The 26615-nt window shown below is 37.8% G+C and overlaps 2 protein-coding genes across 5 annotated transcripts; one reads left to right on the top strand and one right to left on the bottom strand.

Moving 5' to 3' along the window:
• The first annotated feature begins 527 nt into the window (after positions 1-527).
• LOC127351410 (uncharacterized) lies at positions 528-4968 on the top strand. 2 transcript variants are annotated; one of them, XM_051378930.1, is made up of 6 exons: positions 528-700; positions 2491-3100; positions 3266-3681; positions 3777-3836; positions 3945-4023; positions 4115-4968. In XM_051378930.1, the coding sequence occupies exons 1-6, from the start codon at positions 604-606 to the stop codon at positions 4290-4292; spliced, it is 1440 nt and encodes a 479-aa protein (XP_051234890.1). In that variant the 5' UTR covers positions 528-603; the 3' UTR covers positions 4293-4968. The 2 variants fall into 2 exon arrangements, with proteins under 2 accessions (XP_051234890.1, XP_051234889.1); XM_051378929.1 differs by having other exon boundaries at positions 529-700; positions 2491-3681.
• Positions 4969-6723: 1755 nt separating this feature from the next.
• slc1a2a (solute carrier family 1 member 2a) lies at positions 6724-26567 on the bottom strand. Of its 3 annotated transcripts, XM_051378921.1 has the most exons (11): positions 26374-26566; positions 16092-16231; positions 15066-15218; positions 13108-13358; positions 12903-13011; positions 12153-12279; positions 11707-11940; positions 10785-10979; positions 10229-10363; positions 8688-8898; positions 6724-7584 (listed from the first exon to the last, which is right to left on the bottom strand). In XM_051378921.1, exons 1-11 carry the CDS (start codon positions 26388-26390, stop codon positions 7513-7515), a joined length of 1644 nt encoding a protein of 547 aa, XP_051234881.1. In that variant the 5' UTR covers positions 26391-26566; the 3' UTR covers positions 6724-7512. The 3 variants fall into 3 exon arrangements, with proteins under 3 accessions (XP_051234881.1, XP_051234879.1, XP_051234880.1); XM_051378919.1 differs by having other exon boundaries at positions 12903-13358; positions 26374-26567; XM_051378920.1 differs by lacking the exon at positions 26374-26566 and adding an exon at positions 18416-18669 and having other exon boundaries at positions 12903-13358.
• Positions 26568-26615: the final 48 nt, after the last annotated feature.

The following is a 26615-nucleotide window of genomic DNA, read 5'->3' as shown; positions in this document are numbered from 1 at the left end:
CATGATGTCATCACAACTACACTACACACTCACTGGGACTCACTCATTCAGAAGAGAAAGGGCTGTGGGGGTGAAAGAATGCTTGTACCTGTTACTCTTAACAAGTACAATTATTTGTAGTTTGTTTGTTTGAGTCTGGTCACTGGTATCAAAGGAAAACAACAGAAGAAGCTTTTTCTGGTATTTCTTTAAATGAATTTGCCTCATAAGTGTTTGTTATCATTTCATTTTGTATTGAATTGAACTGAAAGGGTAAATGGGGTCATTTAGCCACATCTGATCTGATTTATGTTGTCCATCCTCTTCCAGCAAGTATTTGAAAGCAAATCAACTTCCTTAACAATGGACTTTTTTTTCTTTTTGTCGCAAGTGTTTGTGTGCTGTCTCTGAGGAAGAAGGAAAAAAAACCGTGAGAAAGTGTGTGACGAAGAGGGTGTGCTCACAGGTGTGCCAGCCCTCCTCTGTGTGTGTGTCATTGTTATATTGATGTAAAACCTACCCTCCTGCTGTGTATAAAAGGCAACGACATGATTCATCTGCTTCAACTTGCCAGGTTAGTGTGCCAAATAGTTCCAGCTCGCCAACAGTTAACTACTTGAGTATATGGCTCCATCACAAGTTTCCAATATAAAGATGAAGAATCTTCTTTTTGGGGTTATTCTTGGGCTTCTTGCTGCTGTCCACTCAACACCTGTTAATAGTAAGTGAAAGTCCTTTTTCTTATTTTATCCTGTTTTTCACAGCTAATCACTCTTATACACTTTAATGAACACTTTCACTTTTAGCTGAGTATCTGTTTGATATGTGTTGTCTTTTAGGGTTAACTTTAAAATTATGATCCAAATTCTGGTAGATGTTCTTCTGCTTATAACCTTATGTAATATATTTATTGTTGGTTAATGGAATTCTTTGGGGAAATGATAGTCTTCCACCTCAGGACTGAGAAGACCATAGTCATGAGTTTTGCAGTCTGACAAATACTGCAATTCTTCTATACAGACCTCTGAAATTTCAATAATTCCCATGGTTTCCTTTTTCTTACCCTGTGAGTCAGCACTTCCCCCGCTGTCACCTAAGATGCTCTTTATGTTTCAGGTCTAACTCTTTCTGTAAGAATGCCAGAGTAGTATTTCATTGCCGGTGTACAGGTTTCACTGGCACCTCCAGATTACACACAGCGATCATTGTAAAATGTCCTGAGCTGCTCCAGGAGGTGCATTAATGCGTATTTCTTGTGTAAGGTGAAACCAAAGATCAGCATAGAGCTGTTACACAAGTTTGGGCAACCAGTAACTTCATAAGGAACAGTGGAGCTGAACATGACTGGGCAGAAATGAAGAGTGGACATTTTTTATTTTTTTTAACTAACTAACTAAATTAACTATTTTAACCCTTTTTTTACTTTATTGGGATTTACCTGATTTTTGTTTTGTATATTATCAGAAAAAAATCTATCTAAAGTTTCAAAAGTTAAAGCACTCATTTTGCCGAAAAATGGTCCCTATGACTGATATTATTATATGGAGGTGTAGCTAGTTTTAACAACTTTGCATACAGTTATCTAAGGCCAGTGGTTTTCGACCTAGGGGTCAGGTGCCTCCAAAAGGTCACATAAATCTAAAGGGTTATGAGATGATTAATAGGGTATAAAGAAGAAGAAAAACAAAAGTTATGCAATACAAATATGTCTTATTTTTTATATTCAAATAGACATTTAAGTGAAACCACCTGACAACTTCAGGGAAGTTTTGTAAGCGGTAACACGGTTTGAAACCACTGGTTTATTCTTCAACAAAGTTTGTATTTTGTAAGCATATAATTAAAAAGCTACAGATGTCAGGTAAATAGCACAAAATTTCCTACTGAAATGTAGTGTGGTAACATAAAGTAACATTCAATGGAAATAAATGCAAGATACTTCCTTTCCACCAATGGTTATGACAATATGCTATAAAATATGAATATAATTCACATTATTAAGCTAATAATACTAATAATAAGTATTATAATTATGCGGGGAGTTTAGATTTAAACAAGCAAAAAACGATGAATATTTTCATGAATTGATTATGCACATTCTCTCATTTGTCCTCTTGATCCTTCCTCCTAAATGGCACAAAAGCCTGATATGCCTTCCCTTCAACTAAAACAGAAAAAAGAACTGTCATGGTTTACACTGTTGTACTGGGTGTGTCAAAAGTGTGTTATGCTCTTACTAAACCTGATGCTTTGATGAGGCTGCCTCTCTTTTGTTAACCAACTCATGGATGATTAGTCACCCAGGTTAATCATTACTGTTTCTCACCACACCTCATCAAAGAAGACCACATCACAAGTTTATACAAGAATTTGGGGCGAAGCACATAAGCCCTGTGTGGTAATTTTGTAATACACCATAGAAGCTTGGAAACTTTCCCTTCTGCTCATGTCAGGGCTGGTAGGTAAACACTTATGGTGACCTGTGGATTTTTCCCTTTCTCTTTGTCCCAGCTGTGACCCATGATGATGTTTATCGAGAGGCTGTGACGGATGGGTTCCTCATTGCTAACCCTTCTCTAAGTTCACTCACAACTGAATCACCCAAAAGAAATGCAACTGTTCAAGCAACCCAGCAGCCATCCTCTGAGTCCAAAGAGAGTGACATTCCTGAGGGCAATGGAGACAGCAGTGACATGACCTCCATGTTCCTCCAGCATGGAGGTGAACAATATGCAACCACAGCTTCAAGTGTTTTACATGCTCAGAGCTCAATCGCCACAGTGTTGCCAAGGGACACTGACGACTCCAGTTCAGATTCATCTACCATCCAAAGTCCTCAGCCTGGTTTTATGTCTTCATCAGTGCCAAATGAAGTCAATCCCAAAGAAAGCGACATATGGGAGGGCAGTGGTTTGGGGGACACCAATGACAAGACCACAACCACAGTGTCGCCAAGGCACATGGAGGAATCCAGTTCAGATTCATCTACCATCCAAAGTCCTCAGCCTGGTTTTATGTCTTCATCAGTGCCAAATGAAGTCCAGTCCAAAGAGAGCGACATATGGGAGAGCAGTGGTTTGGGGGAAACCGATGACAAGACCACAACCACAGTATCACCAAGGCACATGGAGGAATCCAGTTCAGATTCATTGACCATCCAAAGTCCTCAGCCTGGTTTTATGTCTTCATCAGTGCCAAATGAAGTCAATCCCAAAGAAAGTGACATATGGGAGGGCAGTGGTTTGGGGGACACCAATGACAAGACCACAACCACAGTGTCGCCAAGGCACATGGAGGAATCCAGTTCAGATTCATCTACCATCCAAAGTCCTCAGCCTGGTTTTATGTCTTCATCAGTGCCAAATGAAGTCCAGCCCAAAGAGAGCGACATATGGGAGAGCAGTGGTTCTGGGGAAACCAGTAACAAGACCACAACCACAGTGTCGCCAAGGCACATGGAGGAATCCAGTTCAGATTCATCGACCATCCAAAGTCCTCAGCCTGGTTTTATGTCTTCATCAGTGCCAAATGAAGTCCAGCCCAAAGAGAGCGACATATGGGAGAGCAGTGGTTCTGGGGAAACCAGTGACAAGACCACAACCACAGTGTCGCCAAGGCACATGGAGAAATCCAGTTCAGATTCATCAACAGACATGAAACGCAGCCGCAGCTCTCGTCTTGATCTTTTACAACCCAATATTGGTAAATATTCTATACCTGCCCCGAAAGTTATGCCTACAATTGATTTTATTTGTCTTTATTATTTATTGTGATTTTCTGTTTCTGTTTTTTTCTAGACGTAGATAAATTGAATGTCGTTCCTACATCAGCCATGCATAAAGGACACACTACACCAGGTGAGTCTAGAAAAAAATGCATTTAACAATCCAGATGTTTGCATTATTGAACTCTGGCCTAAGACAGTCCATCCTAAATCATCAACTCCTACTCTCCCATATGTCCAGGTTGGATCATCATTGTTGGTTTTATTGTTGGTGTTGCGGCACTTGTAATGCTCTTCGTTGCCATCGCTACCCGAGACAAGTGAGTTAAATATCAGAAAAAATAAAACAATATTTTTGAATATATCTATTATGAGCATATAATTACATTTTCATCATTCCTTATTGTGCAGGTGGAATGCACCAAGCCAAGCACCCCAGCTAGAGACCAAAACTAACTCCGCAAACCAGCAGAGGGAGCTAGAGATGGAGACATTCCTGCATAAAGAAAAGCCCAGGGAGAATGGAAAGGCAGCAGAGTACACAGTCATCCCCGTGGATGAGCTTTCAGAGAAATATCCATCACACTGAGGTTCAGAAACAGACTCTCTGGAGTCTTGATATTCATTGTGGAACCACAAGACTGTGTTTGAAGCAGATGAATTTGATCAGAGGAACAAAACTGCCGGGGCTGTTGATCTAAAAGTTTCTGCGGACCTCTACAGCTCTGGGCCCAGTTTGAAAATGAATAATGGTCTGGTTTTTCCATCTGAATTTCAAAAACTCTTATCATAACTTTACTTACAGCAATATTTTGGTTGATGTATTTATTTCCATATCAGCTATTTTATTAACTGTAAAATTCAAAAGTTGCTGGGTAAAAAACACAAATGCTGTTTATTTCATACACAGCTGAAAACAGTGTTTCATTTTCTGTTTTCCTGTCATTGTAAATAATATTTGTAATAATACTCACAGTTCTGTTAGTGGACAGTCTGGTGAAAAGGTTCTATTTTAAGTGTCTTTGTTGTAATATTATTTCAAATCTCTATATAATAATATTATTGAAAACTTTGTTGTGGATTGTAACTTATATTAAGATGCTCTGTTTTCATCATTGTGAAAGCTCTGTACTGAATAGTGCTCACCCCACTACCTACACAGCACTTCGACATGCTGTTTCAACATGCACTTACTGAATGTTCATAATGCTGTATCATTCCCACCCTCCTCTGAGAAATAAACACAACAGCAGCTCATCAATAAACATTTATTTTTTTCCATTATATTTACACAGTATTAAAACATTTGCACACTTTCAGTCCATTTGCCTGACAAATATTGTGCACTGTTATAGTTTATTTAGTACAAGTTAATTTCAAATCTGCTTGCAGTCAGTCAAAGTCAAAATAAGTTTTGCATTGCAGTGAATGTCAGATGCAAGGAAAATGTTGAACACATTCAATATGTGCATAGAATCAAAAAGAACGATAGAAAATATATGTTTTATTATCTAAAGATTGTACATTTTCACATGTTCATAGAAAACACTTGCTACACTAGGCCAGCTGACTAAGAACATATTCTCATATAGATCAAGGCCCAATAAGAAATGAAATAGATGGAAAAGTGATGTAATTTATTAATAGATAAAGGGTTTTTGATATAAATCAGGATATTACTGAGGAAGACTCTCTTCCATTTTGGAGGAAGGCAGTGCTTGAGCCAAACACTAGATGGCTTGTGGAGGTCTCACAACATGTAGACATACTGTAGCTGCCAACACCAATATTCATCGCACAAAAATTGCCTTTATGTGCTCATAACTCTTAAAGAACATTCACTCATTAAACAAGTGAAACATATTGGGGTTTCTTCCCTGACAACCATTCGGAGCTCAGTAGATAAATTGAATGCATTGTTTGTAGATAAATAACCCTAAATTCACAACCCATTGAGACAACTAGTGGCCCATAATAAGAAAATTAACATTGTACTAACATTACTACATATACAGGATATAGTTATAGTCTTTAAAGCTTTAGCATAGCAAAAACTATTCTGATAGATTACATAAAATGCCAAATCCTATACATATGATTTATACACTTTATCTAGAGAGAGTATATACACAAAGTGCAAGGAGGCACTTTAAACATGAATATATAAGCCGTCGCTTATATAAAAGAGAATATATAATCCTGTTTTCACCTAAATTTGAACAGAGTTTCTATACAGAGTTGAACTCAAAAACATGTACATATTCAGCCAACATCCAATGACCTTGTTGTTACGGCTTCAGATTGTTGCGAGTGCTCGAGGCAGAATTTAGTGTGCACTTGCTAAACAGATGTGACCATGGCTAATTACCTCTACATGTAATTACGAAGCTTGTTATTTATATTCAAATCTGCTGTGTGAAAACTAAACTCTGCAAAGTCTAAGTGATATCTTGCGAGGAAGGCCCAGCCGTCCTCCACTCTGAGTGTAGTAAAGCTGTAAGGTCGAGAAGCTTTACTTCTACTAAAGTGTGAGTCCCAACATTTTATTGACATGAATCGTGGTAACGTTTATCCAGACATGTGTTAGTCATCACACTGACTGCACTCTGCAGTTGACATCGTCAAGGCAAGGTTGTCATATAGCAAAGAAATAAACAGTTTGAAATAAAACACAGAGCAATGCACTGGACTGCTGAGAGTTGGAGACACACTACGTCCACCCCACCCTTTTTTCTCTTGTTGATGTGCCAACTTTCTTTCCTTGTTAATCTTCCTCTCTTGCTCTCAGAAACACACATGAACACACATAAATTCCTGTACACAGGCATACATTTTAACTACAAACCAAAACTCAGTGCTTCACTCATAAAGAACACGTATACAAAAAACAAAATCAATAAATGAATAACTGGGAGGGCACCCTTTCACATACTCTATTTTCTGCTTTACAGCTCGCTGAAACACATCCTGTACTGTTTGTTGCCACATTTAGAGGGCACATGCTCTCCTCTTATGGTTTAAGTCCTAATCTTTGCTTCTTAGGCTTGACCATGTGTGCGACGCCAAAGTGTAATCCCATAAGCCAAACAGTCAAAGTGTTTAACCAACCTGTGCTTACATCATGATGCCACACATTAAACATTGTTTCATTCAAATTCAATAAATTCAGTTTGTATTATTTTTGAAACTGTGTTTATGAACATTTCTTAAGAAGACAGCGTTGATAGTGATTCGGTAATATCTGTCAAATTCTGATAAGCTGAATATGCTAATTTGTTTTGAGTTAATTTACACCAACTTTATTATCTCTGACTTGGTCCTTGTATTAAATTTAACCAGCAAGGCCATCATCCATCCATCAACCATCATCACTCTGCCCTTTAGCTACAAAAAAAATGCTTCAATACAAAAAAAAATGAGATGTTGCACAAGGTAGAAGAATTATTTTGTTGACAGAACAGGAAGCTTGCAGCAGCACCAAGTAAGGCCCTGAGTGTTGTCAACTTAATGATTTATTCTTCTGTGCAAAGTGCATGAAATGCACCAGTTCGTTACAGGTTGTGTCTAGTTAGTGCAAATGCAAGATCTAATACAAGTTGGTGAGTCAGCTGTTGTTTGCTCCAGTAGCTACCCGGATGGGTAACTGAAAGACTGGCCGACTGTTCTTGTGGTACGATTGACTCTGCTAACGCTCTCTTTTTTTTCTTCTTTTTGTATATAATTTTTTTGTTCGTTTATTTATAGATGTGTCGGCAGAAAGTAAAAGCTGTCAGAACTCAGGGTAAGGCGCAGCAGCATCTGGATCTGCTTTAGTCGCATTTCCATGGTCCCTCCTCAACAAGAGAGAACTCTGCAGTCTTGCCATTTTTGCCCATGGTGACCTGTAAGCAATTATCAACAACGTCTAACTATGAGGCCAAGGCACCATCATTTACAAACCGTCAGCGGTTGGGAGCAGAGAAACCATTGCTTCATTATATTCAGGCCATTGACCTTGGGGTGGAGTTAATGTGTTAATCCCCAACACTGAAATACATGTCATCTCTTACACTGATACAATAACACAGTGATGTCAGTGTTTTTGTCAGTAACAAGATTATATGAAAACCAGGATAATTATAGTTTTTCAGAGTTGGCCATGTATTTTATGGATTCTCTGCCCAACCGAATTACAATACTGAAACAACGAGAATGCAACTTTAGCATAAAAAAGTTGCATTACACAGACAATGAAATCAACAGAATTCTACTGCATTAGAGAAATTCTCTAAAAATAACAACAAATTTGCTCTTGTTTATTTAGAGAGCTAACTACAATATTGACAGGAAATGCTCTTTGATAGGCATTTCATGCATCACTTTGGATGAAACATGGTGAAACAGCAGTCTTTATGTATACCACTGGCTAGATTATTATTTCTTATTTTCTTCCAAAAGATGGCCAGTGATTGAAAACTGTAATTTGGTTAGGGCTGCCACAAATACATGTCCAATTAAGTAGACAAAAAATAACAGTTTCTCAGTAAAATCCAGACATACCACAATAAAATACAAGTCAAATATAATTGTCAACCAGACAACACATTTGGAATGGTTGTAAGAATGAACATCCATTTACTTTCATTTGGATTTCATGTGAGTTAAACATAGTTTTTGAGGATTAAAAAAAAAGTATATTATAAAAAAGAACAAACTTTGCTTTTGATGAACCTGGTATCACAAAAACTGCTTTTTCATATGATTAACAGGGGAATAAATAAATATAGAAATATTTATTTAGCTTTTTCACCCCTTTAAAAAAAAAAATCATTTTCTTCAATGAAAATATGACATTTACTATCCACATAGACACAAATACACTAATTTAAGAAGTCACATAGAAAAGAAACACAAACACAGACCAGAAAAGAAAGACAAACACAGACACAACGTTGGGGAGGATTCTCTACATACAAGTCTCTATGTCCGTTAATGTGAAATGTACCTTGCAGTCGTCTATCAAGATTGAGTTGTGGTGAGAGTATACATTCTGGTTGGTGTTATTTTCAAAGAACGATTGAGTCTTTGCCATCTCAAAGTCATCTATCCGGGCCTGTTGGGAGTCGAAGGAGTCCAGCTCATGTTTGGAAAGGTGGTACACGATACCTGCTCCATAGGAGTCCCCTACCACATTAACTGATGTGCGGAAACGATCCCTGCATGTTAAAAAGGAAAGTGGCATACAAGATACAGGAAAGTAATTAACAGGGACCAAGCAAAAGTCTTTTCTTTTGTTTCTCTTTGGAATTTTCTTTTTCTTTTTCATTTAGATTTTTAAGTTGTGAGTTGTAGAAAAGACAAAGAACCGTTTTTTGGTTTTTACTTATAAAAAAGCACAATTTAGAGAAGAGAATTTCACTGATTCAGCAGCAATACACAGCAGAATAAGTAGGACAAAGAAGAGGATTACCATGCTATGTGAATATGTTATTCACAGTTAATTAATTTGTTAAAATGTATAAAAGGCTTTCCACCTTTTATATGAATCATTTAGCCCAAGGGTTAACAAGACCACAAGCAGCTTATTCCCAGCTGAGTATTGTCAGCATTGTTGCCAACAGAGCAAAAAAAAAAAAAAAGCGCCAGCACTTTCTGTCTTTTTGCAAATGGATTATACAGTATACTGTTGTTATGTTAGTTATGTTTCTGAACTAACACAGAGATGTCAGTGAGTGGGCACAGCAAAACTCTACATTACAGAAAAGTTATCAAAGCCTGACAGCCAGAGTCGTTTACACCCCTGAAACGTATGTTAGAGAACATGCTCAATGCTCACTCTGTAATGAGACAAACTAGCAAAAACCTGTTCATTCAAATTAAAGTCAAGCATCTGTTTTGATTTGGCCACTACTGTTTAGCACTACACTGTAAAAAATAAATGACATGTCTGTGTATACATGTGCTGCTCTGACAAGAAACATACTGATAATTGCCAACAAACAGAAAATTGAATACATATATGTTTCATTAAAAAGTGACAAATGTTAATATGTAACAGACGATGTTGGGTTGAATCTGAATGCCATTTAAATCTTTAAGAGTGTAAATCAACAGAAAGCTGTTGCTGTACAACCAGGCAAGCAAGCTGTATGCAGCTTTATGGTAAATAAAAGGGAGATTTTCTGGCCAGATTCGACTGGATTGTTGGAAAAAATTTAAAATTCAGTGCGTGAAGCTCCCATGAATAACTGGGGGTATGGTAAAAACATTGACTACACAATCTTAACATTAGCTTGTAAAGTTGTACATTAAAAGTAGCACAGACGTAAATAATGAAAAAAATATATAATAAGAAGCTCAAAGGTTTTAGAATATAGCACTTTGGAATTCACCATTATGTAAAAATTATATCTTGAGAGATTATCTTTCATTGGTAACTTTTACAAACCTGGAGACAAGAAAACAAAACCAAAGTCCTTCCATCATGGTGTTGAATGTGTCTATATTTTATTTAAATAATAATATTTGTGTTGATGTTGAACTTACAGCAGCCAGTCGACAGCCACCAGGAGGCTGATGTCCTGAGTGGGCAGCCCCACTGCTGTGAGGATCAGAAGCATGGTCACAAGTCCAGCACTGGGGATACTGGCTGCTCCAACACTGGCCAGGGTAGCTGTCATACTAAATAGGAGACAATTTCCACTCTCAGCAGGAGGACAAACCACAGGCTCAACATACCACTGTCACTATACACTTTGAACATCCAGTTGCTATATTTCTAATAAAAATGGAATAGGGAAAAATTATATATTTGAAATGACTAATCAATTAAACAAGGAGATTAATGAGTCTACAGTGCCTAACTTTAATCAAGAAAACTCAGTATTATCTTTATTAAATTGATTGTGAGAATCCATGAGGTTTCATGTATTTAAACCATTTTACTGTATGATTGCATCACCACTAAATGTACCCCTGGGGAGAAATAGTAATTGTTTTTCTCAGGATGATTTAAAACCCAGTTGATAGAATGTGGCTAATTTATTGGCAAAATGGTACCTTACAAATGTGTTGTGATATCTTTCTGTAGTCACATTCTCACCTGACAGTAACAATCTGGCCCCAATCAAGGTCAATCCCATTCATCTGAGCGATGAAGATGGCAGCCACAGCCTCATAAAGCGCTGTGCCATCCATGTTGATGGTTGCACCCACTGGGAGGACAAAACGTGTTACTCTCTTGTCGATGCCCAGGTTCTCCTCCAAGCATCGGAACGTAACAGGCAAGGTACCGGCACTGTGGCAAATAGAACAGGAAGAAATGCTTTATTATTATAATCACAAAGAGCATGCAGTGATGTTCATTTTGCTAACCAAGCATCCCATTTGGCACTAAAAACTTGACAACTCTACAACAAATTATAGTCTGCTGAGAATTAATTTGACTGGGTCACACTTGATGTTGCAATAGTTTAAAATTAATTGCACTATTCTTCTATTCATGCTGAAATAAATCCAGTCTCAACTATGATAATTTATTAATTGTCACAAAAAATGACTTATATAGGATTTTCATGAGTTTGACTTCAATAAAGAAACCAAAACTTATCATTTGAATTCACTTTAAGAGTAAAACTCATGGAGAAAACATCAGCTGTGACTCAGCAGTTGTTTTGTTGGTTATGTCTCATAATTCCTATGCGTTTGTCTCGTAGATGGTGGAACAGTGAACAGGTCAGAACATGAGAGAGCTGAGGTCACATCAAGAGGGGAGAGAGTATGTCATTAATAAAACATCAAGGGAAGGAAAGGTATCCCACATGGAGGCAAAGTGAGATTACTTCATAGTTACCATATGAAATAAAGGATGAAAAGGGGAATCAGAGTATTCACAAAAACATGCAGCACACTGGAGAGGAAACCTGATTTAGAGACAGCCCTACTGTGCTCACCATGTTCAGACTGAAGTCTGAATCAGTCTGAATCCTAGAATATAAAACAGGAATGAAAGAAATCCCTCATACCTGGACGCTGTTCCAAGTGCTGTGACCCAAGCTTGGAATATCCCCATGAAGAACGTGAAGGGATTTTCTTTTACTATCACAAAATATATTAGCGGAAGGAAGATGCCTCCATGGATGATGAGACCCACTATCACAGTGACCATATACATCCCCAGCTGCCTCGCAACCACCTCCAAGTCAGCAATGGAGATGATCTTTCCACAGATGAGGCAGGCAATACCAACAGGGGAGTACCTGGAGACAGAAATAGGATGTGTTTATGCTTAGGAGTATTTTAATAGTATGTTATATATGTCTATGGGATATATTTAATATTTTAATATATTATGTATGTTAGCTGCTGGATCCTCTGCATAAGTATCATTTTTGTGGAGAGTAAAACCGAGGGAATTGGTTTGGCAATGTCACTGAATGTGGAGAGATGCCTGTAGTGGATAAGCACTTACCACATAATTGCGCCAACGAGCTTCATAACAATTTCATTCAGGACGTTGAAAAACTCCAACATCAGTTTGGCCTTTTCTCCCATTTTCCCCATGATGACTCCAAAAGCGACAAAGAATCCAATCAAACCTGTAAGACACAGAATACAGCAAAGTTAAATTAGTCTTGGAAAAACCTGTCTTACAGAAAATGGGTTTCCTACAATGAGGGATAATTACTCATTGAAAGCTATTGGACATGCACCTTTTTTGGTGTGTGGATGTGTTTGCAATAATACGAAAAAGTACTTTGACAATTTAGTTGGGCATCCTACATCAACCTCGGAGGTTTGGTTTTTGGCTCTGTCTTTTTGTTTGTCTATTAGCAGAATATCTCAAAAATAGAACAGCAGAATCCACTTTGGTGGGAAGTTAAACCATGAGTCAGGGAATAAGTGATTTGTTTTTGACATGGATACAGTCAGAACACTGCAGAATAGGTTATTTTTGAAATGCTGAACTTACTTGACTTAAACACCTGGCAAATGTATCCCATTACTGTCTGTCACTGCATACAATTTGACACAAATCTGGAGCCAGATTGCACATTTTTAGATTTTCTATTATTAAATCTGATCATGCATCATTGGGGGTGGTACGTGTTATCTGAGTGTTTCCTTGTTATTATGTAACTGAAAATGAAAAACAACTTGTGTTTTTCTTCAACAACTGCTATTTCTTTATGGTTTTGTAGTGGGTGTGTTTTTCACCTACCCAGGACATTCATCCCACTCTTGAACTGAAGCGACCTTTTGACAGTGAACTGTGGAGGTGCTTTGGTTCTGTTAGTGGGCACTGGTACTTTGGTGATTACTGTCTGGATCTGAACAAGAAGCAAAGAAAAGAACAAACAGTTGGAGCACCTGACATATGAATCAGACTTCTTAAGGTGGGTGAAAACCTCTGTTAAGACTCCTACCTGCTGAAAGCACGCCTGCACCAAGTTCTCTGGGAAAAGATTTCGGATGAGATCGAAGAAAGCATCCACGCTGGACACGTCGTCGTTCTTCTTTCCCTGTCCGAGACCAGCCCTCAACTTGGGGTTACCGGGATGGATGAGCAGCACCAGGACCACTCCCAGGACGGCTGCGATCACAGTCGTCGACATGTAGTACACCATAGCCCTGGTGCCTAGGCGACCACTGGATTTGGCATCCAAACCAGCCAGTCCTGTTGGCATAGTTTTACAGAAAGATATAATGAAGAACAAAGTGTCCAATATAGAAAAAATAGAGCCTAGAGTTATAGTTTTCTCTCCTTGACGAATAGTGGTAAAGTTACAAGTAGATTTAGTTTTGGGCCAATAGATTTAGATATGTGCATTCAGCTCTTCTTCAGGTAGTTAAAAAAAACATCACAATTAAGTTGATCAGCTCCCCTCCACCTGTCCAAACAGTTGCAAATGCCCTTCCAGTCAGACCAGCTCAAAGCATTTGAACTGTGAATACTCCACACATAAGGCCTACTTCATTGTGATAAGAGCTGGTATTGTGATTGTGACTAGTTATTCTGTGAGGACATATTGTGCATATATTGGAAAAACAAATTCTGCACCCAAAAATGTCATATGATTTGCTTCCAAAGTGAGATGACTCAGTCAGCAACTCAACTTAATTACACATGTTCAGTTAGCTAGACAGCTGGACTCGACTTTTGAGTTCAGTTTTTTATTATCCAGTGTAACAGCAAATGATTGAAACACTATTTGTTGACTTGTGGAGCCACTTGATGTCTTGACTCTTTGAAAAGCACATACTGAACAGCAGTCTTCAACACATGAATTGTTTACTGATGGTTTAGTTTGGTAAGGGATGCTTGCTAGAAGTTGTGTGCACTCTCAAGGTTTTCAAATTCTACTTTTCAATCAAGTTAGTCTTTTTCTTCAGGCATAAAGACTGGGCTACTCACAGGATGGCCAACAGCAAGATAAAAAATAAAGTTTTTAAAGCAAAGGAGAAATTTAAGGACAAACTGGAGCATGGATTTGGTACCATGAACACTAAATAAGGTTTTCTAGTTAATGAATACCCTGACTGGATGTGAACCCAAACACAGTCCAGCAACATCATCTGACACAGATCATTTCACCACTTAAACTGAGCTCATTTTTTTTTACTTGTTTAGACAGTCAGAGCTGAGAGCACTCCCTCCACTGGTTCCCAATGAGTTGGCTCCCTTTTTCATAGAAGAACATATGGCGCCATCTTAGCCGGCGTAAGCCAGGCAAGGCCCTGGACCGGACAGCATAGCGGCAAGGGTGCTCAAGATCTGTGTCCTGGAATGCTCTCGTATTCTCTTCTGCGAATCCTACCAGTCTACCACAATACACCTTCTGAAAAAACCCCAACAATAATCCCAGTCCCCCAAAAAACCCAGACTCACAGAACTCAATCATTAGCACCCCATTGCCCTGCTGATTCACACCATCCTGCCAATTTTTAACTAAAAACATGATCCCCTCCAATTTGCCTACAGGGGTAAGAGGGGCACAGACGATGTTGTGGGCTGCCTGCTACACCTCCTCCTCCGATAACTGGATTCCCTCTGTACCTTCGCCAGACACCTACTTCATCAACATGCTCTTTGTCTGTTTACTGTATATCAGTAGAATTTGTTGTCCTAGTTTTGTTTTTTTGAGCTAGAGGTTTATATTTTCACAAAAAATTGTTTTAATTTTAGAAAAACAATAACATCTGTTTACTTGCATCTGTATTGCTTGTCTATACAGATAATGCCTGAAAAACCTGCCCACTCTCTCATCTCTCCTGTTGCAGCTCAACTCCCAGGTAGCAACAACGTGCACCATGCAACCTCATTTCAGGGCAGTTGTTAACAAATTGAGCGGAACATTTGCAGCAACTACTGTACCTCACCCACCTGTGACCAGACTGGAAACAACAAGAGGCAAAATAAGCATCTTCAGCATCCTCATTAGGATCTCTCCAGGGAAAGCGATGATCATAATAACATCAGGAGGGAGAGGTGATATGTGCCGCAGTAGCATTCCAGAAATGGAACCCAGAAACACACCTGAGCCGGTGAGAAAACACAAATGAAACACAACATCAGGTTACTCTAAAGCATGACATATTAACCATAAACACTTAGTGTCTAAATGAGAAAATATCAACATCTGTGGGAAATAAATGATGTGGTAAATCTGACAGTTTGCTCATGAGAGTCTTAATTAATGTCACAACCTGTCATCTAAAAGTCACAGTGCCATGACAATACCTATACACTTCATAATGACAACAAGAAAATATGACATTGATTCAAATGTTTGCCCAAAGATGTAGAGTAGAAAAGAAGTGTTGAAAATACACCTTTTCCTTGTTTACCTCTGGTACATTCAACTGAAGTATTAACGTAGCGTCTCACTTCGCTGTATTACAGTATAGTTTAAATGCAAGACAGAATATCATGAAACTCCTCTTTTGAATTTTTGCTTTTTTAACATCAAGAAAGAAGCTGTGAACCATCTTCATATTTAAATGGCATGTAGTGAAATGTTTTGGCTTCACGCAGGGCAGCACCAGTGGCTCAATGGTTAGCACCATTGCCTCTCAGCAAGAAGGTCCTGTATTTGAAAGACTGGCGCCTTCCTGAGTGAAGTTTGTATATTATCCTCATGGGTGGATTTTTTCCTGATGTTCCAGCTCCCCAGTCCAAAGATATGTAAGGGACAAGTAAGGTTAATTGCCTGTTGGGGTAAATGTGTTTGTCTGCCTGTTGTGAGAGTGTGTTAGTGCAGTGATGGACAAACAACCTATCTAGAGTGTTCTTGTCACTGCTTTTTCAAAGCAGTCAAATGCATATTGGGTGACCTAAGACTGAACAGGATAAGCGGGAGTATATATAATGGCTGGATTGCAGATGGAAGTAGCAGGACCAAAAACTTACCGAGGATTGTGAGAGTGAGAACCATGTTGTTCATGATTTTATCACACACCCCGCCACATGCACTCTCAGGAGTTTCCACTCTGGGCTCCAGGTGGTTCTCATCCATCCTGACCTCCACTTGCTTCTGCATTTTGTTGGCACTGAAAGAAGTGAAGAAGGACAGACATTACTTACTATTTTTAAGTTGCACTATGATGAATTTCTGTGATAGATATTTTTTTGATTACATAGGGGAGGATATGCTTAGTAATCAAAATCAATAATTGAAGCTAAGAGAAAGCATATATAATAAATAATGTCAATGTTCATTTTATTTAGGAGGGACAATGTACATTAATAAACATGAGCACTTGAGTCCATGTGAATGTGCCAGATTTAGCCACACAGTTATAGTTACTGCAACAGGTGATTGCAAACTGGGGAGAAAATGGGTCAACAACTACCAAAAAGCAAAAATTGTGTTATGATGGCATTTTGTTAGAGTGCTATCTATAGTAGGCGATTACAAAAAATACCAATAGTGATTGAATACACAATATTGCATACAAGATTACTAGGTTTTAAAAAGTGTTCATTATTTCAAAAGTGTCATTAAGTAATTAATGAGGGCACATGCACACATGATTAGACTCAGTTAATTCTGCATACTCTGCATTTTTGATGCATGCAAATTTGTAAAAAGTTTGCAGATGGCCTTTCATAATTAGCGACTGACATTCCCTAACAATTAGCACAGAATTAATAAAGAGCCTGTTTATAATCTGCATTTTAAACAAATTATTCCACTTTTACTTGATACATTTGAGTAAACAGAACACCAGCTGTTACTCATATCCTCCCCTCTGCTGCTGCTGTTGCTTCTGTTGGATGTCTTTGCATAGTGATTTATGATAATTTGAGATATTCCATTTCAGTGTTGAATAAAATATAACTGCAAAAAAACCTGACTGTAAAGTTCTCTAATGGCAATTTTTATTTCTTCACAAGCAAATACTTTATATATACTCATATGTGTTTGTGTTATGTGGTCAGTGATTTGGCTTCATGTTTTTTGTGAGTCTCCTGGATGTAGGTAAGTTAATTGCTTAGAGATGTTAATTTCAGATAATGATCCTGTCCATCCTACGACCCATTCTTTCATCTTACTGCTTCATCATATCACTGAAGCAACAAGTATCTCAGGTTTGTTGTGGTCTGGCGTAAAGCCTCTTTGACTTAAAGATCAGCTCTCCCCTGTGCAGCCTTTAAATCCTCTGTAGAGCACAGACGTGCACAGTTACGTAACAGCAAATGCCCATGTCATTTGGACACACTCGACCTTCATGACTCGAACACCTGGAATATTAATGCTGGCAGCAAGTGCAACTGAAAAATACTAAAGCATCTCTCGGCAAAGGTTGTGGATTAAGTGAAAAGTTTCATCCATAAAAAGTAATTTACAGAACAGAGGGGAGACAAAGCTTCAATTATAGGCAGTATATAAATATAAAGCTATTCCACTATACTATTCTATAATAACATAATGGATAATTAAATTTTTGTATTACTTTCTGTTAAAGACATGAAAGGGAACAGAAAACATACAAGGTGAGGACAGAACAACTGCCAAGTCAATCACGACTGTCTAGCATAATTGAGACTTAAGCCTTTTAAAGAGGATAAAATTAGCACCTGCAGCACACAACTGATTGAGTTATGCAACAGAAAAGGGGCTTCCCAGGAAAAGTCAAGGTGTCATCACCACCCGCCTGACGGCTGTTATGCAGGAGATTACTAATTTGAACACCAAACTTTAAAGTTCAAACTAAAGTTCTGTCTACAGATAACCACTCCAAAAGCATGGAATAGATCATTTAAAACCAAAAACTCCTTATGAGTAAGAAACTTTACATTTCCTAAGGTGAGGGATTTCTTGTATGCTCTTAGCATTAAAACCACACATTATACACACTATGAAGATCTCTGATTGTGAAGCTGATGTAAAAGGATCAAACAGTACAGGATGTATGTGTTGTGCTAAAAGAGCAATGACAAAATACTGAACAGATACTGAAGAACATCATACTTCTCTATTATTGCATCTCCAACAGTACTACTGCAGATATAAAACTGTCATAGTTTACCCTTATAGCATAGTGTATTGTATAATAATAGACAATAGGCCACAACTATTTGTGCATCACTGATGCATTATTCAGCTATCAAGGGAATTCTGCACAGGAGCTGCTGAACATTGTTTTGATGGCACCTCTTCAATGTCATTGTTTTGATGACTCATTTCAAAAACTACTACCACACCACTACATGCTACTAATAATGCTTACCAGTCGTTTGTTATGTTGCTTGGAATTGAAATTGGACTTGTGGAGAGCTACTACACAGCCATCGGCGTCAGTGGAAAAAATAACAGATTCATGGCTTATGCATTATTAAATCCAGTCAGAACCTCCAAAAAGTATTTTATCCCTTCAGAAAGGTCTCTTTAGTCCTTAACAATCTGCAGATCACTTCTCGCTTAGCATTCGATGTATATCCACTCTCACAGATGCTTGCTCATTGAGTCGCAGGAGGTGCGTAAAGGTAAACTGACTAACCTGGAGGTCTGACAGGAGTCTGCCAGACACGAGGGGTGGAGTCAGCCTGCTAAGATTAGCAAGGAAGTGAAAATCCTTGTTGCTTTCCTTTTTTGTTTCTGTTTTGCTTAGTTTTGTTTGTTTACTTTTCCTTCCAGAGGGAAAGATTTACATTGCTTTAGATGTCCAGAGAGATCAAATCTCAGAAGGTCCTGAATGAGTTAAATAATAATGATAATGTTATTATAAAAAATGTTGAGTTAAATTCTGTAACTCAGTCTTGTGTCACTGAAAAAATTGTGCTGGGGTATTTCAAACAGCTTGTTAGATTTCATAAATCACAAAAGAATGAATGCATATTTATCTGGACAATTCTCCTCAGCCCTCACGCTGCACTTGTAGAACTGAAGTACACATGCATGGTTTGCAGAGCTTTTATTTTGTACAGCCCTTTCAAAAGGTGAGTTTTAAAATAACTTGGCTAAACACAGTCACTGGAGATGTTGTCAGTAGCTGCAGCCCATAATTAATTTCTAACGCAGACTGGTGTCATGATGGGATAAGTGTGAGATATTGTGCTACCAAGGGTGTGCTTGTTTTGGCTCTACTGACCAAATGTATAAATTTAGTGGCATTCAAGGGGAGAAAATAGAGACTTTCATATGATTTTCCTGTTATAATCTGTCTCAAGCAACACTTTATAATGGTTGATCAAATGCTCACTGTTCATTTGTGCCGCAATGTGGATTATTTAAAATAAACTGTGCATATATATCTATATGTGCAATCCACAAATGACAGGTCTTCAGGAGTTATTTTTTTTTATGTTAAATGGGTTGCACTTCGGTTTATTTGCATGCTTCATTTAATATATGAGCCAGTTAAGGGAAAGGCAAAAAATCTGCACCTTTCTCTTAACTGGCTCTCAATTAATCTTAAGCATGAAGTTCACAGTAAACAATAACTTCCAAATTAAGCTTCAAGGAGAACTCATTTAGCAGAATGGAATTTGATTATGAGAGCAAAAGAGCAAAACAGAAAAACTGATTGCAGCTGTTTCCGCTACACATTTTTGAGTATTTAATTAGACATAAATTATGGCTTATTTTTGGGTTAGATTTCTTATTTCTTGCCAATTTTAATAGAGTTTTTGGCATGCAAGCTGCTTCAGTCAGTTCTGTTCCTCAGCTTAAACCAACACTGGATTGCTTGAGATAACTTGATAATTTGGATGAAGGCAAATAAAAAGCTGTTCGAGGCAAATGTGAACGTTTCATGAGTATCCAAATTGTATGTTTGTTGTAATACAATAACATAACCCTGAATGTTTCTTCTGCTGCTCTGACAACACAAGATCTTGTTTGTGTTTCCAGATTGTTTGGCAAAAACTTTGCATAGCAACAACAGCAGCGAGATAGACCTTGATTTAAGGCATTTGTAGGGACGCAGCTGTTTAGTGCTGCTTAGTCATAAAGTGCGTGACCATGGCTTTTTTTACTTTCACAAAGTGACAGGGCCATTGTACATGTAGTCATTGTGATGCCATGGGAGCATTTATTCTTTAATGATCTGTTGGTAAGACTGGGTTTTTATGTGGACAACCAAATTACCAAGGTGTGTGTGATGTCATTGGAGCCATTTTAACATTTTGACAGTCATCATGCTGCTATTTGGTCTATCTGGTTATTATAGGTCAGTCATGATGCTGTGAAGCCTCTTACAATGGCATTGAGCCATATTAATTCTTATCTACAGTAAAATTTAGTCCTTATAATGCTGTTTTGACAGCTTGAGCATGTTACTGCTTTCTCCCTTGACGTGGGAATCAAATGATTGCTTGGTCAGAATTAAAGAGAGTCGAATTCCAGCTGTCTTAATGTAGCGTGATCAATTACTGAAATACCATTCATTTTAATTAAAAGGGGCCTCATTGGCACGGGAAACCGACATTTACATTGCCAATGCGAGTGTAAAATATATGTATTAGCACATAGCAGCTGTGGGAAATAGCGGTATTATCCCTGCAGTTTACAGAGTTACTGGGTGTAAGTGTGTTGAGTAGGTGACACTTTATATCTGTGAAGTATGTGTGAAGATTCCCATTACAGAGCTGCTCTCAGAGCTTGGACAGGGAGGAGGGAGACAATCTAAGAGCACATGGCAAAGCATTCGTCCATGCAATTCCACACCTGGCTCCACCTTCTTCCCCTCAGCATCAAGCCAACCTCATGCTGCAACACCTGACAACACACACCACGCTTAGATAGCAGGTGTCTATAATTAACTAATCTGTTCTGAGCCATCCTAATCCAGCACACATACACATTGAGATGGATCAGACGCACTCAGAGAACAAGTCTACAGCTGTGATATCCCAGAATATATTTCCGCAAATCAGAAAACAAACGCTGATCTTGATAGTGGTTCGCTCTGGCAGTCTAACAATAAATTAGTTTAACGATAACACTGAAAACACACAAGAAAGTCAGTAATGTCGATCTGTAATTCAGATCGTGAGATCTTCTTTATGAACCTTTTTCTCATGCTAAATTGTTGCTCACATCTTTGCATAAAAAAAAAGCCCCAAACACCCCAAATCTCTCTCACCGACTGTTTCTATTGATTTAATGAACAGGAAATTTGAAGACGGATATTTGTGAGTGCTTGCCCTACACATTCAGGAATTCAGCTGACTCTGGTAACACTCTAAAGGACCCTAAAAGATGAATACAAAGGCAATGTGTAAACACTTTTGCTGTTTTAAACTACTACTTAAACATCTCTTGATGCCCTAATATTAACCTACATCCACACACTAAGCATGAACAGACAAACATATTAGCAACAGCATGCAACATGCGTGCCTTACTGGTTTTCTGTTTTTGGTGTCTTCTGTCCTGTTTTGACCTGTTTGAAGGATGCTATGTGATGTTGTCCTGTTCTACATACTTGCATGGCATTCATATAAGAAGAACATGTAACATCAGGATCAGCTGTTGTCATCATTGTCACTGAATTGAGCTGTTTCTGGCAGAAATACATTTTTGATTGTCACCACTTTAAAATTAATAAAAATAGATTAAACCTTGAGTTTAAGCTGACAAAATAAAACCCTTTACTTTAATACAATACAATACAGCTTAAAAAACAATGGCTCTAGAGTAAATATCAATTTAGCGAAGCTGAATATTGAGTCTCCCAGAGGTTTTGGTGAACACAATGTTGAGTTCATTTTTGGGGACATTGTTTGTCTTTCCCCTTTCCTCATTTTATAATTTTACATTGTTTGCCTCTAATGCATAAGCATTAAGGTGTTATGGTGTCTAGAACTTTTTTTAAATATAAAAAGGTCTGACAATCACAGACTTTTTCTGTGAACTCAGTGTCCAGGGAGAGACAAAACAACTCCCAGAAAGTACAAAGTTGTCTGATATTTTATCAAATTTAAGGTATGTGGGTACAGTAGGCTTACATAATACATCTGCAGACATTTGTCCATTGGTACACCAAACGATGGAATCAGATGAAGCATTCTACTGATACCTAACAATTCAGAGACACATTATCAGTGGTCATTGTGACAAAACAGTTATAACCAATAACGTTATTCCATACTGCTATACTGGCTTCAGTTGAATAAATGAATGTAAACAATACAAAACAGAAATTATACCCCCCATTAACACATTTTAATTTTAAATTGGTAATAAAAGCAACCTCACTATAACAGCCCCCTTTGGTACAGTAAGAGTAAACTCTCACATGTACAGGTCATCTATCTTAACCTGGAGTTAAGCTAACCAACACGCCCAGAGGGACATAGCAGTAAGTGCATGTTGTCTGTTACTGAGAAACACCTAAGCCTCAAAGTTTTCTAAATGTAATAAACATTTTTTCTTATATCAAGTACAATGTATCTTAACGGTGGAATCAGGCCATCCAAAGAACTGTTTTCCATTGTACCTCACAGGTGTTTACAGCTTCAACATACTGTAAATACCAGTTAAAAACAATACAATTCCCAGCATGCTCTAACCCCTGTTACATAACATAGACACGCGGTTGCTCTGGCACAGAGATTTAGTCTAATGATACCACAACCCGGGACTCACTTGGTAAAATAGTGATAATTCAATGGGTCAGAAACAATGAGGATTAATGGGCTTTTCTGATGGTACTATGTGCCAAACCATCAAAGCTTTTAGGGATTTCATGCTTTCAGATCAATTAAATAGTATATGCTTCACTACAGCTTTAAAAAATCTCCATCTGCTGTAGAGGAAAAAAAGCATGTTTTAAAAAAATAGATAAATATTATCTGTAGACTGAAAAAAATTTCAGACAGTTATGAAGTTATGAAGCTTTAATACTAGTTTTCATTAATTCTCTGTGATTTATATCCAATTAAAGGATCCTGATTTTTAGGGTAAACATCAATTTGTAGTAGCAAGCACCCAATACAAGCCACACAGAGACATTTCAGTTTAGAAGGTCATAATTTGTGTAAATTTGAGTTTAAAGTTGTTTAAATTTCCATCGAAGCACTGTTGCATGAGACATCAGGTTTTTGAAATATAGAGTCTAATATACAAAATGTTTAAAGGACCAGTGTGTAGCATTTAGTTGCGTCTAGAAGTGAGGTTGCAGATGCCAGATTGCCAACTTACTATTGCTCACCTTCCAAGCGTTCGAGAGAAACTACTATGGCTGTCAGGTAATAAAAACATGAAAGGTCCAAGAGCCGATATTTGATTTGTCCGTACTGCAGAAACATGGCGGTTCAACCTGCTCCTTCGGTAGATACGAGGGGCTCCGAGTTTTATGAAGTAATTATAAACATTATGTTCAATTTCTGTCAATAAATGACCATAAATCATACACACTGGTCCTTTAAGATACAGTAAAATGTAGTCCCTTGACCATGAACCACAAGTCATCATCTGATCTCATATTTAGCAAACAAACAAATACCAAACTATAATCAGCCAAACTTTAAACTTTTTAGAGAATGTATGTGAGTGGGGAACCACATGAGATGGAAATGCAACAGTGCATAAACCGATGCAGTTTCGCCTGTGCCAAATTATAATCCACTCCAGTTTCATTAAAGGCTCAGAGTTGTGTGAACGAGGAGTTCTAGCAAGACAATAATCTTGAACATACAGTGAGTCTGTGTCTAACTTATCTGAGGTCCAAGGAAAAGCAACAAGGTTTTCCTTCTACACTCAGCAGACCTCAACCTCACTGAAACCCATGCCGCAGTAATCAGTCAATTAACCATCAATCAATCACTCACAAACACTCTCAGGGATATATGAAAGATAGCTGGAAAAATAAAAAAAATTCAACTGCAGGAAAAACTTTCACTAAATACTGTAATAACACTTTTAGCTTATATTTGAGAAATCAATCTTGTTTGAAATGTGTATTAGCTGTTAGTAAAAACGAAAATCCAAAAATGTTTTTGGTTGTCGGCTCAGACTTTTAAATCAGACTTTAAATGGAAATGTAGAATCTAAATAACAGGTGGGTTATCAGTCAAATATAAAATGTACATGTAAAAATGCAACACATATGAGGGTATATACAGTGAATGTTGTCACTAGCTAATAGCACCCCAGTTTTGCATCATAGAGGCATGATGCACGGCTGATGATCCTGTTTCAATGATGATTTTAATTACGTCTTCTTGTCTTGTAAGAGCGGGATTTCAGTTGGATCTGCGCCCGAGCTCAGCACCAGCTCCTGATTATGAGAGTTACTTATGCAGGAGATGTACAATTAAAAAATTTCAGATCGGATAAGCACCTCTTGACTTGCTCTGCCATCATACCCTCTACTTGAGAATGAAGTTGAGAAGGAAATGCTATTTCAACTCAGACTCATCTCATACAAAGTCTTCTTGTCCTTTCTCACACAGAGACAAATTAAAGTTAAATTATGCAGCTAGGATAATATGCTTCTTTGCTGTCTTAATGGGAGTTATGTGAGAAGATTGATATCAATTTCCATCTCTGTGCATTGGAGAGCTTGTTTCAGAAAGTGTTTAACCCAACTTAGCTGGAAGCAGTGGCAACCAGCAACCATTGACCCAAAAAGAACGACACATCTTTAACAGCTTCAAGATCTTGTTTACATGTTGTATCTTGTTAACTAGATATCCAATTTTTAGAGTTTGTAAAGTCTGGAAAGCTGGCAACTTCAGAATGAGGACAGGACCTCTGAGATGTGTGAAATGTGCACTGTTCAATTAGATTATTCAAGTGAACAATTCATCATTATATTTATGAAAACATGCAATTTATTGCAGAATAGGAACACAAGCCAAATGTGTAATATAAACTTTGAACCATTCATTGCTGTACAGTCTCATTTCAAGGCACAGAAAAAAAAAAAAAAAGAAAACAGTAATCATAAAACTGTTCTTGACATCTAACATAGCTGGAAGTAACTGCATCTCCACCTTCCTCTGCAATCCTGAGAAGTTAATGTAATTTTTCAATGTAAAGATCAGTACAAATACTGTATAGGAAAGACTCAAACGAGTTCCTATATTGGTTAAAATGGTTCTTGATGTGTGGACATCATGCCTAACAGGGACATGTCATTTCAGAGAAGGAACATGAATATATCTCCTCAAGGCCTCCAGCTAGCCCTCGGGGCCTGCTTTAAAGTTTCTTTGATGCACAAGTGATTATGAGGGGCCCTTTTTTCTTCAAAAATATTTTACAGGACTGCGTTCTGATTTTGTGAACTATGCATATTCTACTTAATGAAAATGTAATAGCAAAAAAAACATTTTTGATGCTACAGATGTCCAATATGTTCTCAAGAGATATACAATTGAACCCTTCTGTAAGAGTGTACATTGAAATGTGCAAAACACATTGTTTTATTTATACCACGTCGGAGGATGATGTGATTATGGCTATAGTCACGTTCCTTAACAAGATGCATAAAAAAGAAGAAACTGTCTGATGTGCAACCCATCTAGTTAATTTTTCTCAGAATTTACACTGTAACCCTTCAGGCTATTCTTTTGAACTTCATCCTTTTGCAGTCCTGTCTTGAGTTGCAGAGTGTGGTGGGAGTGAATCTCACAGAACACCGTATCTCTAATGATGCACATGTGGCCCAAGGCCAGTTGTTTTGCATTGCTTTAAGAAACTGTCACTTCCATAAAATGCATGGCCTGACTTGTTCCTGTCCTGAGACGTAAAGTCATACATTTTTTAATTCACTAACAGTGTATGTGTTTCTTGCATTTTAGCTGGATAACCCAGCTTATTTGAAGACTTTGTTCACTGATAGTTTTCACTAATAGGCATTTTGCCAGTATCCTAAATTGCCCTACAACAAGCCATTCACTCAGGAGTAGGAGTGGGAATACAAACAAGCACAGCAACAAGCATTACATTCAGGTATGCTTGGAATTGGGTCACATCACTAATGACATTGTAATTGTAAGCTACATATTATATGTCTAACCTAGCAACCATCTTCAGTACGAAGTGTGTCATGCAGCATCAATATACTGAATTACACTAAAGAAGATGAAGCTTGGGTCACCTTGAGACAAATCATTTGATCATCAGGCAGACTGATACATTTTAAATTACTGTTTTCCATTTACATACATCAGATGTTATAAAAATGAAGGGATAATGTAATTATTCGCCTCTAGCATCCTTAAAATGAAAAGTTCTCACCTGTGGAAGTCTTGCATCTTTTAAATCTTTGGGCTTTCTTGATTGGAGTAAATGCAAATTTACTTCAAGTTTGCGTAGTTAAAGCAGCATTTATATTTACAGAGTTCTTAGAGAGAAATCATACAGGTTTTGCAGCAGGTTCCTCCTCCTCTCCTACTCTCAGGTTTGTAAATCCTCGGACATCCCCCTTGAAACCTAAACAAACACCTTGTACATACACAGTGTGCACACTGATGCAGAGA

This window comes from Dicentrarchus labrax, unplaced genomic scaffold, assembly GCF_905237075.1.
Source record: "Dicentrarchus labrax unplaced genomic scaffold, dlabrax2021, whole genome shotgun sequence".
NCBI classification, from domain to species: domain Eukaryota; kingdom Metazoa; phylum Chordata; class Actinopteri; family Moronidae; genus Dicentrarchus; species Dicentrarchus labrax.
The sequence above is the reverse complement of the archived record's forward strand: the minus strand, read 5'-3'. Positions and strand labels throughout refer to the sequence as shown.